This window comes from Balearica regulorum, chromosome W (genome assembly GCF_011004875.1).
Source record: "Balearica regulorum gibbericeps isolate bBalReg1 chromosome W, bBalReg1.pri, whole genome shotgun sequence".
Lineage (NCBI taxonomy): Eukaryota > Metazoa > Chordata > Aves > Gruiformes > Gruidae > Balearica > Balearica regulorum.
The window spans coordinates 26,182,442-26,198,260 of NC_046219.1; the positions used below are offsets into that span (position 1 = coordinate 26,182,442).

Consider the following 15,819-nt stretch of genomic DNA (forward strand, 5'->3'; position numbering starts at 1 on the left):
GATACTGGTCCATACAGGTGGGGAAAAGGACAACTACTTACTAATAACCTTAGAAATACACATTTCTGTTTGCTTTTGAATCTTCATTTACTCCTTCTTTCCTCTTTGCTCCATATCTTCTTTTGCAACCCTTTTTATTACACTGTGGGTTTTTTATTTGGTTTTAATCATTGTACTTGATATTGTCTTTCTAAATATTAAGGCATACATAACAAGCACTATCCAAAGATTTGGCACCTCCCTTTTTATCTGGCCTGATAGTCTTGACTACCCTTTTAAAATGACTATTCTTCTGTGCCTGAAATACTTAGGCTCAGCACAAAATACAGCAATAACTTCCTTTTAGCTGACAGCTAGAGGTTGTGCAGTTACCCCCACTCTTTTGTCCACAGCAGACAAGACTCCTTCATGTGAAGCGGTTCAAACCCTCATCTCACCTGCCACAGGAAAGCCCTAATGACCAGGTAACAGACCCACCTAGGAGGAACCCCCAGTCTCCTTCCCTTCTAATCCCCATGCAATAAACAGGACCCAGGGGACCTCTGGTTAAACCTAGTTGGTTTTCTCCACTTTAAAACACCAGCTAAATACCTATACGAACACAGCTGCTTGTTCTCTCTATAGAGTCACTTTCTCTGGAGCACGTTTCAGTTTTTTAAAGATAGGAGTTCAGCATTTACCTTCACAGGCCTTTATGATTTCCCTTTTGCAGCAATTAAGTCTTCTCCCATATTATGTGGGGAAACTGGACACCCAGGATGGAGCTGTCATACACCACAGAGCCCACAGCCAGCTGCTTGTGGTCTCCTCAGCATTTACCTGCTCCATCAGAGCACACACACTTTTGCACTGACAAAAGTAAAATTGGCATATAGGGGCAGTGCAAAACCTTTGCACCTGCTCAGGTTTCTCTAATTCAGGCAGAAGCTCTAGGGTAGGTCACACCTTAAATGGGGCACAGGAACAGCAGCTAGGAGCTGACCCTCGCAGATGGCCTAGCCACCCCCGCTAGAACAGGTGATGAACTGCGCTCGCCCGCAACGATAAAGATATCCTTCACCCATACAGCCAAGATCTCTTTGCTGTCCGCTGGGCGTGTACGCCTTTAAGAGCGTCCTCCTCGCGCCCTACGTGTGTGATCAGCTGATAGCGACGTCGCGTGGGGTGAAGCGGGACGGAGGTTCTCGCTGTTGGCAAGCGCTTAGGTGTTGTTGGTACTGCATTGGGGTTTGGCTGTGCTCCAGCCGCGCGCTCACTGCCCTTCCCCCCGCCGTAGAGCCGCTGCCGTGCGGGTAACGGCAACAGTGGGTGGTTCTGACAGTGCCGAGCCTCCTCTAGCCCTTGTAGCGGTAGCTGAGCTCCCCGTGCCGCCGAGCCTGGCGGGGTGGCGGAAGGAAGCGTCGCTCCCCCTCACGGTGGGGCGTCCGGTGGCTTAGCGCCGCTGTTAGCTGGGCGCGCGCCCGCGGCCCCGGAGTCTTCCTCGGCAGCACGGCGCCTCGTGCCACTCGGTACATGGATTACCTGGTAGGTCCCCCGCGGGAGCGGAGCGTCCCCCCGCCGCCGGCCCATCGAACATCTTATTGAGCACGCCGCAGCTGAGGTGGCGTCTCCGGCGGGGGAGGCGACGGGGGACGACGTGGTGCCGCTGGGGTCGTGGGCGCCCGCCGAGGGCGCTGGCAGGGGCCCTGGGCGGTTACTACGCCCTGAGGGGCGGCCGTGCTGCTTTCCCCCTGCCCATGAGGCTGTCAAATGGCGGTAAACTGGCTCGGTTCCCCTGAAGCATGCGGCGGCCTTGCTCATTTAGTCGCTATTAGATTGCTAAAGCTGTGACCCGGGTCGCTGTTTTTCTTTTTTTTTTTTTTTTTCTTTCCTAAATGTATGAGCATAGAGTACACTTGAAAGAACTAAATTGTCATCTTGGGTGGGATTAGCCCTGTGCCCAGGCAGCCTAGTATTCAGGAGTAACATTTATTGCTCTTTAACGGATATTGGCTTTATTTGTCTGTGAGAGATTGTATTGCAGGCGTGCACTTTAGGCTGGGGTCGTAGTTTGTGTTCAGGCTTATCGATGTATACTTAGCGAGTAAACTCTGTGGCACAGCTAGGTAATAAGCTGATGACTTTTAGTACAGTGTCTGCTTATTTGATCTCTTAACTAGAAAAACAGGAGAGTGTAATGGGCACATCCCATGATTCAGGCTTTGTTGCTTTGAGTGCTAGCCTATAAACTGTGTCCCTTCCTTCGTTGTGAAGTGCTGTGAAGAGTCAGCTAGGGCAACGAGTAGGTCTTTTCTGGCTGTCCCTGTTCGATATTGATGTCTGGTGGGACCAGTCAGGGAGTATTTGGAGTCAGAAACTTAGCCTTTGTGTTGTCTTCACGTGACACGTGTGTAGGTGTAAGCTTTCAAGAGAGGTTCATCAACCAGTCAACAAAATCTCTGGAGATGTTCTTTTTAATGGATTGTTTTGGAGGCTTGCCATATTGAGATGGGCTGTGTGCAGTGGCTGACTCTTCCTTCTCTGAGGATTAAATTAACAGAATCAGAAATATATTAAATATTTACTTAAATACTTTTCTTGTGACCATGTAGCTTAAATTTCTTTTGGAGTGTTCAGCTTTATACCAAAAAACTTCAGGCTTCCCTTTCTGAATTTGAATAACAAAGAATAGAAAGTGAGTCCTGTGTGGCTGAAATGGTAGATAGGCTCTTTAAGAGCCTACTTAATGAAATACTGGTAATAAACTTGCTGTGCCAAGCGCAGCCTTGTAGCTTCTTGAGAGCCTGGAGCAGTTTCTTAGTTTGTTGGCATGTGTTTGGTTTTTCTTTGTGTTTTTTTTGTTTTATAAACTTGTATCCAGATGAAACTGGCCATTGTGTACTTTTCAAAATGCTTGCATTAACCTTTTGTGACTGCTACAGGCTGTTGTGTGGAAGGCCAGCTGCTCTGAGAACAATAAATTTAATAAGCCTTGGAAACTGAGAGCATGTTTTTGTATTAACTAAAGGAGGGAGGAGGTTAAATGTGTCTACATATATTTTTTTTCCTTTTTTTCCAGTTGATCCTTTTCCTTTTTTCTATTGTCTGGCCTTCTTTGGTGCCATCTCTAAAAAAAGTAAATCTTCCGAATAGTGATATCCTAAGTGTTCATGCAACTTTTGCTTAATGTTTCTATTGTATCAGGCTGTATCTTTGAAGACAAACTTTCTCATGATTTTAATCAATCTCATAGTGCATGTTACAGTGCCCTATAAAACAAAAGGATTCTTTTGATGTAGAAGCTGTTACAAATCAGGCAAGTTATTTTTTAAAGATGGGGAAAGTAAGGGTTTGGGGATAATAGCTTAAACAGGATGCAGGTCCACAGATGCTCCGAGACAATCCAAGATGCCTTCATCTATCACTGACTAGCACTTGTTGCTAGAGTTACCATGCTACTCATAAAGTATGAGTCCCTTGATCTTTAGAATGCTTGTTGCAACTGGCATCAACCCATTTAAACTGAAGGAGGGAAAAAAAGGCTTTAATTTTTTGCATCTGTGTATAACTTGGAAAGAAAACAAATTCTGTTGGCAGTTCAAATATTTTCTTGTGCATTTGTGCAGAGGTCTTCCTCTTCCAATCCTAATCTTCACCAATGCAGGAGATTGGTCCTCCTTCCTCTGTTAATGGTGGTGAATAGAACGGCTGTTCTTGGTAACAAATGATGGGTTCAGGCACCTTAGAAAGTCTGCTGTGAGAAAAAGAATTGATGGTGGGGAGTTAGGCAAGTAGTTTTCTGCAACCCACTTTCAGCCTGGAGGACCAAGCTGTTGTCACAGTCTGCCCTAGTGTAATGATGGGCCTACTCTTTATTTATGTAAGACTTGGGAGTTATAGTATGGACATTAATCCTCAGATGCAGAACAACCACTTTCTTGTTGTTTTCATTTTTTATTTATGTATATGTGCACACAGAAGCTAAAATTTGGGTACATTTTGAGTAATTGACCTAAATTCTTCAAATTTTAGATGAACAGACCTTGAAGTGACTCTGGAGTTTATTGGTTTTGCCTTGACCTCAAGTTCTGGATAGGTAGGGTTTAAGTGAAGTCTTTTTTGACTGGGGAAAGCTGTATATACCAAACTGTGGTGTTCATAGAATGGATTGGGTTGGAAGGGACCTTAAAGATCATCTAGTTCCAACCCCCCTGCTGCAGGCAGGGACACCCTCCACTAGACCACATTGCCCAAAGCCTCATCCAACCTGGCCTTAAACGCTTCCAGGGAGGGGGCCTCCACAACCTCTCTGGGCAACCTGTTCCAGTGCCTCACCACTCTCACAGTAAAGAATTTCTTTCTAACATCTAATCTAAATCGACCCTCCTTCAGCTTAAGCCCATTACCCCTTGTCCTGTCACTACACTCCCTGATAAACAGTCCCTCCCCATCTTTCCTGTAGGCCCCCTTCAGGTACTGGAAGGATGCAATTAGGTCTCCCCGGAGACTTCTCTTCTCCAGGCTGAACAACCCCTACTCTCTCAGCCTGTCCTCATAGGAGAGGTGTTCCAGCCCTCTGATCAGCTTTGTGGCCCTCCTCTGGACTCGCTCCAACAGCTCCATGTCTCTCCTGTACTGGGGCCCCCAGACCTGGACACAGTACTCCAGGTGGGGTCTCATGAAAGCGTAGTAGAGGGGCAGGATCACCTCCCTCGACCTGCTGGTCACGCCTCTTTGGATGCAGCCCAGGACACGGTTGGCTTTCTGGGCTGCAAGTGCATGCTACTAGCTCATGTTGAGTTTCTCATCAATCAATATCCCCAAGTCCTTCTCCTCAGGGCTGCTTTCAATCCATTCTCCACCCAGCCTGTAGTTGTGCTTGGGATTGCGCCAACCCACATGCAGGACCTTGCACGTGGCCTTGTTGAACTTCATGCAGTTCGCACGGGCCCACCTCTCCAGCCTGTCAAGGTCCCTCTGGATGGCATCCCTTCCCTCCAGTGTGTTGACCACACCACACAGCCACACCACACATCCTGCTGTCCATGTCACTGACGAAGATGTTAAACATTGCCAGTACTGACTCCTGAGGAGTGCCACTCGTCACCATTCTCCACTTGGACATGGAGCCGTTGACCACAACTCTTTGAGTGTGACCATCCATGTTCATAAAAACAGTAGATGATAGTAAAAGGAAAAAAGTTTAAGCAACTTTAACTTCCTGGACAACCCACCTTTAGACGCTCCCTTTTATTTAATTGGATCCTTTAATTTAATTGTACAGGTTTGATTTGGAAAGTGGTAATACAGGATAGATTATGATCACTTAACAGTTCTCATCTACTTCAGATCCTGTCTTTCCATTGCTGTTATGTTGTTTGGTATCTGCAGGCCATGGAAAACATTCTTTTATTACAAATGGCATTATTGAAGCATATGTTTGAAGGTTAGAGTTTTCATTCACTGAAACTTTGTAAACCAGTAGCTGCCATTCTTTCAATAAGAAAAGATAGGGAAAGGTCCATGCTAGGAACCCTGGGTTTTTCCTCTGAGGCACATACAGTTTGATATATCACCTGCAACATGAGCAACAAAGATCTTTGTAGCCTTGACCCTCTTACCATTTGCTAAATGTCCCTCCTATCATATGAATTTTGTAATGTCTCATGTAACTATAAGGATTATTGGGCTGACTCATCTATTGGATATAAGATCCTTGATGTTTTATACCCTCTGTAGAGCACAGTGGCTTGTATCTTAAGGTATTATCCCCCCTTCGGTTTGGGAAGCTGATTAGGCACAAGGATGAGGGGTCTGACAGTTGCTTCAAGATAAAAGTATAGCTGAATGCAGGAAAGGTGGCAACTAATGTACAGGGTGCATGCAACTGCATTAGTGTTTGGATCAGATGTGAACTTTTGAAGTGTCTTAGTCATCTCTACTTTGTGTAGGTAGGTTTGCATTGCAGAGTGATCATGGATTGCATGAACTTGAGTTTTTTTTCAGATGAAACTAGATTGGAAGATGCACCCAACTAATGGGTTTTCAGTCCACAGGGCCAGATCAGAACAAGCCTGAAGTATGAATACTTGGTCTTCAGTACCAGCTCTTGCTATGCTGTGCTACTTGCTAGGGTCGCTTAATCTGGAAGTGAGAGTGCTGCTGCTTCTGATTCTTTGTACATTGTTATGCTGATGCAGAAAGTAAATCCAAAACAAACTTTTAAGACCTTCCCCCAAAGCAATTATTGTGGCTAGATTCCTGTTGGTATTTCAGCTCTATGAAGCATAGCGTTCAAATCTTAATCAACTGTGAATGGAAAATGGAATAAATTCTGGGAGACAACCTCCCCTGAATGAGCATGCTTCTGACTTTAAGTTTGGGAGTTCAAGAACCTGATTTGGCTGTAGAACCTGGAAGAGAGGCACTCTGAAAGTGTGGATTCCTTGGTAGAATCTACCTAGCCAGTATTGCAAACAGTTCTTGCTGAATGAAAGATGCTATCAGCGATATAGAAAGGGTAATAAAAATATCGGTGATTTAACTCACTGGAAATCACCTGGCTAAAGACAGATCAGTGAGCAGTAGCGCAGAATTCTGTTGCAGAAGATAAAAGTTAAATGGTGTATTAGCTCATCCTACAATAGGAAGCATTATTGAATTCCTCAGGTAAGCTTTTGATTCAAAGGTGGCTGTTACAAACACTGAAACTTGATACAGTTTCCTTGGGAACACAAAAGAATGCATTAATGTGATTAAAATTTCCAGCACAAGATTCTGTGAAGTCACAGGAGTACTGCAGCTCCAGAAATTTCATTCTTTTCAGAGATGCACACTGAAGGAAAAAAGTGAATTAGTGTGTTTAAAATCAAATTACCATTTTGTCTTTTCCGTGATGAGTCTTGCATTAGAGTGATAGGTATTATTACATCAAAAAATGTGTCCCAGTTTCTGAAAATGTGCTAGTCTGTGTTTGTTACAAATAGCCCTATAGTGTCCTTGTGACTTACTACCAAGGTTCAACATGTGTTGGGCTGCATGTTGCTCTGTAGTTGCTCCTAAATTCTTCAGTCAGTGCTCGAGCTTGAGGCAACATGGTGATGAATTTCACAAAAGGTTAGAAATGCAAGTTTTTAGTGAGAAAATCTGCATTTAATAAGGACAGAATATTCCTCCTAATAGCCTGTGCTGATTACCTTTTTTGGCTTGTCATTATCATCAGCTCATAGTTTTTTTTAATACTAACAACTTGTCGTGTTTATTCTCTTAAAGCCTGAGTTCTAAAGTTTTGTGATTATGTGATGATATCAGCTTTCCATTAACAAAAGAAGCATTTTTAGTTTCAAACTTAAAAGCACAAATGTGGGCCCATACAGCTGTAAAGCTATAAGGGGGGAAAAAAAAATATTCAGTACTTAAAATCTTGTGATTGTTTGGGTTTTGGCCCATAATACTATGGAGTATGTTGGTTTTGCTTGTTTTTGCTGTGTGCAGCAAAACTTTCTGAAGTGTGAACTGTCTGACTATATAAAAGTCCTTGGGGATGTAAAGAGGCTACTTGCAAGTGAATAAGCAATTGGCTCATCTCATACAGAACTTTTCTTTTGTCTCACTGACAGCCTGGTAAGGTGACTATATTAGTTGCCAACACAAGGATGTAAATAGTTTTCTGTTATCTGAGGAAGAGACACAAAGCAGAAAGTCTAGCTGACAAGTCCTCTTATGTTTAGATGCAGTCCTCCCCTACAGCTGCTTTGCTTATGAGGACAAACAGCCCTGGAGAAGCAAGGTGGCATCAAAGAGCCAGTAGGAACTGTTGATATGGGGGAAAGTGAGTTTGCAGATTTTTTTTTCTCCTGTTATGAATTGGAGCTTTTGGATGGAAGAAGCATCTGTTTTCTGTGTTTTTATGAACTTTTACAGCAACTACTGCCTAGTCTTGCACTACATGATTTTTTTTGCCTCTAATGGAGATGAAAAACTTTGAAGCAATTAAAAATGAAGTAATCATTCTGTAAACTGTCAAGAATAAGTTTCATAAGTGAGTGTTGATAACACTGTTCTAGCAGTGAATAAGAGGGAGAAGAGAATGCAGAAATTACAGGGGAATTTCATGTTTGTGTTTAGTTGTATAAACTGCATATGTGTTGGATGGGCTGATGCAGACAAACATTAAGAATGCATATTGAACAGGGAGGGGGATCATACTACCCATTTTTATATTAGTAATAAAATGGCAGATGAAATTCAGTTTTGATAAATGCAAAGTTACCTATATTTATAGTAGAAGTCACCTGACAGTACAGATGCATGGATAGGCTCTAAAATATGGTCAGTGCTCAGGAAAGGGAAAGAGGATCCTTCTTTAAAATGTTATCTCAACCCTGACAGCTGTCAACAAGTTTAGCGTATTAAGGAAAAAGGAAAATCTCATTTTTACACTGCTTAAATGCAAGGTTTGCTGTTTTAAATGCTACGCTTTTGGTTGCATCATCTCAGAGTATTGTAAAACCAAAGAAATTACAGAGAAGGATGACAGGGTAATCAAAAGAAAACAATCCCTTCCATAAAAGGAGGTATTAAATAGTTATAGCTCTTCAGTCTGAATAAGAGACAGCTGAATGGTGTGTGGAGGCAATATTATAGACATCCTTGAAATCATAAGGAGAGGGTGAATAGGCAATAAATCATTTTTCCCAATAGAAGAACTTGGCACTTAAATCCAGGAACTGCCTTTTTCCCCCACAAGTATTGTTGAATTTTGGGTCTTGCTTGTGCAGTAATGTTAGGGAGGTCAAAATGAGTAGACTGAATTTGTACAGTTTCTAGGAAGACAGGCCCATTGGGGAGGTATTAAACATGATGTTCAGATATGATGGTAGGCTTGTGGAGATCTTGAAGCTGTGATTACTGGAACCTGAGGATGTATCCATGAAACATGGTTTCCTGTATGTCCCAGTGCTTATACTGTGTACTAAACATCTCTATCCCCCTTCATTGAGGGGACAGCTAGATCTAGTTCCAGAACAGGAAGTTGGTGTTAGAAAATGGAGATATTCTGGATGATGCCTGGGGATGTTCCCCAGTGTAAGCAGAATTGTATTGACTGCACAGGAGGTGAGACTTTATTCAGAGGTATTTATGAAGCTACTTAATCTGCTCTAGGGACATGTAGTTAAAGGGTTCCTTCTGCTTGGAGGTGCTGCATTGACATATGAGCAGAGGCTATTGGCCTTCCAATGTTTGTATCCTAACCAATTTATGACTTTAAGGCCCACAACACTGAGTGATCCTGGAATTGAACTGACAGCCTGTGTAGAGTGATGATGCACTCTACAGTGGGTGATCTTGTCTCTCAATACTTTATTCTTGCCTAGAAACTTGCATAATTTCAGATTTCAGCAAGACTGGAAAAACAATCCAAAATTCTTGAGAAATGTCTGTGCTGTTTTTTGCAGCTATTAATTTTCTGTTGGTTAATCTGCATCTTTCACTGTCTGAACCATTGCAGTCCTGGAAACATTAATGGAAAACTGTTCTAGTGAGAATATTGCCTAAAAGAGGGGAGAGCATTGTTCTCTGGTTCATCCACTTGATTACTTTTTATGATAAGAGTTCTTGGATCCAATCCTGTTTTCTGTTTGCATATCATTGGCTTTCCATCAGCATCAGGTTTCTTCTAGTCTCTAAACTCAGATTTATTTTTCTAATGATTAAGTGCAAGAAGGTTGGTATTTTAAAAATCTAATTATTCAGCATTAAAGGAGAATAGAAAATATTTTCTGTGTCTTTTATCTCTAAGAACTGTATTAAAAAGAATTTTGGGGATTTAAATTAGAAATGTTATTAATGGAATGTGCTAAAGGGCTGTGACATCTTGTGTAGAAAGAGGAGCCTTCAGATTACTGCTTGTTCAGTGCACAAGTTTAGCAAGCAGCAATTCTGGTGAAAGTTCCTGCCACCTGTACTGTAGTATAGTTGTGTGTGCTTTTGGGTACCTGCACATTCTTTAAAACACATTCTTTCATGCTCCTTACATATAGGTACCTTAAAATCTGCGTATTGTTTACACTCGTATTGCTAATTTTCACATTTCTTATGCACTGAAAAAGATGCAGAGAGAAGAGTGGAGGGGGGAAAAGATTTTTACCTGGAAGGTCCAGTAATTTCAAGTGATTACTGGGGTGGACCACCTCTTTATAAATGAGCAGGCGGACATCTTATGTTGTTTTATTAAAATAAAGATTAACACCAGAAAAAAACCAACAACTTTTCTCATATTGCTTTCTGGTTTTGTGGTCTTGGATCTATACTTAGTGCTGTAATTTATTTAGGATTATGGCAAAGCAAGCTGTGGTCAAGGTATTTCTGTTGGTTGGCAGAATAAGGATACCAGCTCCTGCAGTTCTGTCAGGTGTTGAGTCTTTTGTTTCTTTTCTGAGAAGCTGATTAACATTCCCACATTTTGTCCATCAAAGTTCTTGAGACTTGTGCTTTCAACTCAGTGGTTCCAACTTTAAGTGATCAATTGCAGAATATGCTCTAATTAGTCTCTTCAAAATTTGCTCTCTTGTAAATATTATGAGTAGGAACTTTGAAGATATAATATTAAAACAGTGAATTTGTGCAATTGCAGACTAATGTGTGCCTGCATCAGAGCTGTATGAGTGTTTTGATCTTAAACACCAAATACTGAAATTATTTTGTACTGATAGCTGAATGCTTGAAAAAAAACCAACCCAGAACAAATGCTTGTGGTGAATAAAAGATTGCACAGCTGTGAGGCAGACATCTTTCTAAATCATTATTACCAGTCATGTTTTTACAACATATGATTAAAATAACAAAATTTTGGGCAAATATCTATGTTAGCCATTAATTTAGTTTCTATCTGGAGAAATTATTTAATGTTTGAGATGATCCTTTGCCTAAGCAGAAGGGTGCATATTGGCGGATATGTGTGCTTATGTTGTCTGACATACTTGATCTAAAAAGACTCCTTTTCTCACTTCAGACATGTTAAGTGACTTCTATTACAAATAAGTCTTTGTGGAGTTGTATCAAACAAGGAGGTGTCTTTCTTTGTAATACTTGTAGGTATATTTTTATGTTTATCTTTTACTTTCATACTTGCCATGTAAAATCCTTTCAGAAAGCAACAATAAACCGTAAGCAAACTAAGCATCTAATTATTTAAATCGATTCCTGACACTTTTCTGGTGACTAATTAAATTGAAATAATATTGGGGGGAATGTAGATTTTTTTGGGGGGAGGGTGTGTGAATATGAGAGAAACCAATAACAGCATTAGAGTTAATGATCTTTTTAATGCTATAGACTGCAGATAAACATTGTCTTGGAGGCTTGGGGAAGGGATTAGCTTAATATTTATTTGGGAAGTGCATAGGGGAAACATTCACTGGTACTGTATGTGATAGTAGGAAGGGGAGATTAATATTGGATTTCATGGCCTGTAATAACTTGTTGATTTCAAAAACATTAAGAATAGCAAACCCAGCAACAGACCAGTAAGGTAACTGTGGTGTAGCTTGCTCTGCTCTACTGAAGTGAGGGTCCACAGGCATTTGGTGGGAAACTTGAACTGCAGCTTACTTCTCCCATGAATGTAAAGCCTGGAAGTACTGAACAAAAATTTAAAAAACCTGGAAGCAGTTTATAATGCTGTGCTTGTTTGTCTAGAATAAAAGCAAACTAGATACATTGAGAAATTGTAATAGTATGCTACTGCTGCACACTTATTTCCTTACAACCAGAAATAATCTTTTACATAATATACAAAGTTGCATCTGCCATCAACATAGAATCTGTCAGGATACTGAAAATACAAATCACTGTATGTATCATCCTATGTTTAAGTAGGGGCTTAAATTGCAGCAGACTCAAATATTAGGAAACTTTCTAGTAGGGAGGTTATTGAAGCACTGGACTAGAATGCTTGGGGAGGTCATCCATCCCTGGAACCTTTAGAACAAGGTCTGCAAATACCATCAGGAGAGGTATGGGTATGGTTTTATATCCCCACCCCACCACTTTGTGTAATATAGGATTTCTCTAAGTCAGTTCTCCTATTTTTCTATGACTTTTTTTCTGTGGGAAACTTAGAGCACAAGTCATAGAATTAGATGTTTGTTCTGAAAGCTGTGAGGGGGAAGGAAAAAAAAATTCCTTGCAGTTTAAACAATGTTTTGAAGCAGCATTCCCTTGTCAGTAATAATAATCTAGCTTGCTTCCAGTAAGAAAAGGAAATCAACAATGCTGTTGAGGTTTGCTTTCAGGTTTTTGTGCTGTACTTCTTTACTTTCAGACAGTTCAGTGAAATATCGCTTGTTTAAATTTTAATAGGTATAGCAAAAGAAAAATGTTGCTACATGTTTTTTTTATTACTCATAATTCATAAGAGCTGCTCTTTTAGTTGTTGAAATCACAATTCTAATTAAATGGGTAATTAATTTGCAGTTTTTTGGAGGGGAGGGGGTAGAAAGCAGAAGCCAAAAAACTTTTCACTGATACTGTTTGAAGTCTGTAACATCCAGCACTTGACCTTCAACATCTTAAAATACATGCAGATGACATGTGGACTTGGAACACTTTTACTATATGTTTACCACTTGATTGCTTTAATGTTTGCCTACAGTGACTTCTTGAATACCTTATTTAAAGGAGTTCCTCAATTAATTCTGAATAAATCATTGTAATCCTGGTTTATTATACTTGACTGTATATAAAAAAAGGCAAACTTACCATAGGTTTTATTGGAAGGGGAAGTTAGATTTATTTTCTGGTTTCTTTATGCTATTTAAAGAAGGTGTTTTTTCATCTGTTTCATCTGAAATTCATTGTCCATCTTCAGCTTCTCTGGGATACTGCAGAAGACATAGAATTGTGGCATCACAACAGATTGGAAGTTGAGTGAGTTGAGGGTAAAAACTTTTAATATGATTATTCACAGCTGTAGGAGTAGATAAAATATTTAAGACAGTAAAGAGCTCTATTTTAAACATGAAAATCTCAGAAAATTAAAGGAGTATGAATTTAGAAATCTAGAAATGTAAAGGTATATGTATTGGTATATGGAGGAAGAGAATTTGAATGATGATACAGGGAAAGAAATACTATAACTATGGAAGAACTTTGGAAGCTTTTTATAGTCTACTAAGAAGCCAAAAAGCACGCTATTCTCTTAAAATGTCTCTTGCAGGTTGCTTTTAAACCAGAGTAGATAAAAATAAATGGGACCCAAAGCTTGAATGCAAAATATTAATGTTGTGTACAGGCATTTTGGGGAGCATTGCCTAATTTGATGCCTATAACGAAATACTGAATTCAAGTGCAATGGTGTTGGCAGCTGCTTCTTTTTGAAAAGTAGTAAGTATCTGCATAATTTGAATTTATATGGTATTTTTCTCAGCTTGTTTAGTACAACCTTAGAGGAGAAATGTAAAGTAGTATACCATTAGGTGTTTCTTTCAGGAGAGAGGTGGGAGGAAAAACTTTAATTCTTAGTAAATAACATTCTTGGTAATGTCTTTAATTTCTTTAGATATTGTCTGAATATATTCAGCTTTCATTTGCTGTTTGTAGAATTGGCATTTATGTGGTAAGTCAATGTTTTAACTAACAATAACTTTTTCTTAGTGTTAATGCCATTTTAGTGAAAAGCAGTTACTTAGTTTTTTGGGATCAGGATTAAGTAATGCAGTTAGCAAAAGAGATTTGTCATATTAGTTTACATAAACAGACTATAGCATGATTTTATACTGTCAAAGATTTACTAACACCAGGACAGAAAAAGTATTCTCCATTTAAGAGGTTGGTTGAATTTTTCTTTACCTCTTTAAGGTAAGAAAATTTGGAATGCATGTGTATCAATTGCTGAGAGTTCTGGCTGAAGGGTTTGTATATGTTTGCTTTTAAATATCCATGAGGTTTGAGTAATGTCATATGTTAAAACACGTTAGCTAAATGCACGTATTGTTGTAAGCTTTGTCTGGAGTACCTTAATATTTTCTAACTGCTGTTAACTTAAGGTTTGAGAGGTTTAACTTTTATGTTTGAAGTAAACCACATATTTCTTTATATAAGTCCTAAATATGCTAAGTTATTTTAATTTCACTGTTCTTGCAGTTGCTGTTCCCAATTGTTCCAGTTAATGAGAACAGTTAGATGAATGGGGTGTTTTGTAGAAACTCTGTATAACTGAATGGATAAGACACTGTTGCTCAAATTGTGCTTTGAATCCCAGAGCTTTTGGAGTGGGAGTGCTGCTCCCACTGTTAATAATTTCAGGAGAGAGCCTGGCATGTTACATTTTCCACTTTTATTAGGCTGTACAGTCAAAAAGGTAGGTGACTTTTGAACAACTGTGAGGACTATGTACCACTGGTAGGTCTGTCTTGGGGATAGAATCACAAAACTTAAGACTTGCTTTTATTCCTAGAATTTGGTTCTAGCTAGGGTTTATTATCTGCATGAGGTTTTTCCCCATGATGTTTGCCTGTGTTTTATTTTCAACATCTAAAAGACTATTTTCTAAGTGGTGGAAAATAACAGATTAGGGTAAAATGGACAAAATCCTCATGGAGGAAACTGCTAGTTGTAAAGTCAAAAGCATGTTTTCCTATGGTATTTAAGTTTCTTAGCAAGACTTTCTCTCCAAATTCCTATGTGATAAGAGTATGCTGATCTTGAAGGATCAGAGAGGGTTACAGTATGAGGCTTTAATGGCTGCAAAGCAGGCAAACCATCTGCCATGCTCTAGAAGGCTACATTAAGCTGTCCAAATTAATTTGAGAGGATATCCAAGTATAAATTTGTCTGTTGTAGAATCTGGTATAAGCAGGCATGATATATAGCAAAACACACCCTCTGACAATTGGTTTTGTTTTAGCTTAAAATAGGTAAGTGTGATATGTATACTGCAGTTATCTGCTAAGTTGTGGTAGCTGCAGTTATAGGGATAGATGGATAATTGATATCCCATTGTGACCTTTTGGGCAGCATAATTTTTAATTTCATCAAATGTTTTAAATTACAAAATGTAAAGAGTTAGCTTCATTTATGAAAATGGTGAGAGGAACTGATTTCCTTGACTGTTCGGACTACAAGGGGGGGAAGTGAGGAGGATGATGAGTAGGCTTTGGAGCATCCAGAGATGCACTGTTGTGGCCACAGTGTAGAGGTGTTGTCCCAAAAGTGGGATTGTTTACCCGGTGTGCAGTACACCAATATACACACAGAGCAGAGGTATTTTATTTCATGTCTGCACAGAGATGGGTGCTAGGTGGTAATTCCACAAAGCTAGCACACACCACACAGAATCTGCCACGTGTTTATCTTGTTACAGGATTAGAAAAACCTGCCTAAATTTACACTAATTACTGCATCATCTACTATTGGTCAAGCATCTTTAAATTAGCAGGCATGCTCCTTGAGGGTGTGGAGGGGTGTAATTTGTATAGTCCTTTAACTAGGTAGGTGGTGGTAAACCTGCCCCCTGCCTGCTGCCTTTCCCATCCCCTGGTTACTGGTGATTCTTGTTGACTTCAGGTCTCTGGCAATCACCCAGCTCTCAGCACCTTCTGGGGCAGGATGTTTGCTTTTTATCAGTTTTTCAGCTCTCCTTCAAGGATCCTCTTTAGCAAAGCATACTTTTTATCAGTCCTTTGGCTCTTCTTCAAAGGTATAGTCGTCAGCAAAGCAAGTAGCGCGTTTAACCCTGAATTAAACAGTGTCTAAGCACTAACCCAAACACATTTCTGTCCCTGTAAAGTGGAAAATTCTACTTTATGGATATCAGAGGGATGACATGTGTCCCATATA

General features: G+C 40.1%; 1 protein-coding gene across 3 annotated transcripts in view; it reads left to right on the forward strand.

Annotated features, from left to right (window-relative positions):
• Positions 1 to 1,155: 1,155 nt before the first annotated feature.
• Positions 1,156 to 15,819, forward strand: part of LOC104643986 (ARF like GTPase 15) — a 300,330-nt gene continuing 285,666 nt past the window's right edge. For 2 of the 3 annotated variants that reach the window (XM_075739124.1, XM_075739126.1), the window contains exons 1-2: positions 1,156 to 1,524; positions 13,541 to 13,597. In XM_075739124.1, coding sequence (XP_075595239.1) covers positions 1,513 to 1,524; positions 13,541 to 13,597 — 69 coding nt within the window. In that variant the 5' untranslated portion in view covers positions 1,156 to 1,512. The remainder of the gene's footprint in view (positions 1,525 to 13,540; positions 13,598 to 15,819) is intronic. The other variant, XM_075739125.1, reaches the window with a different exon arrangement.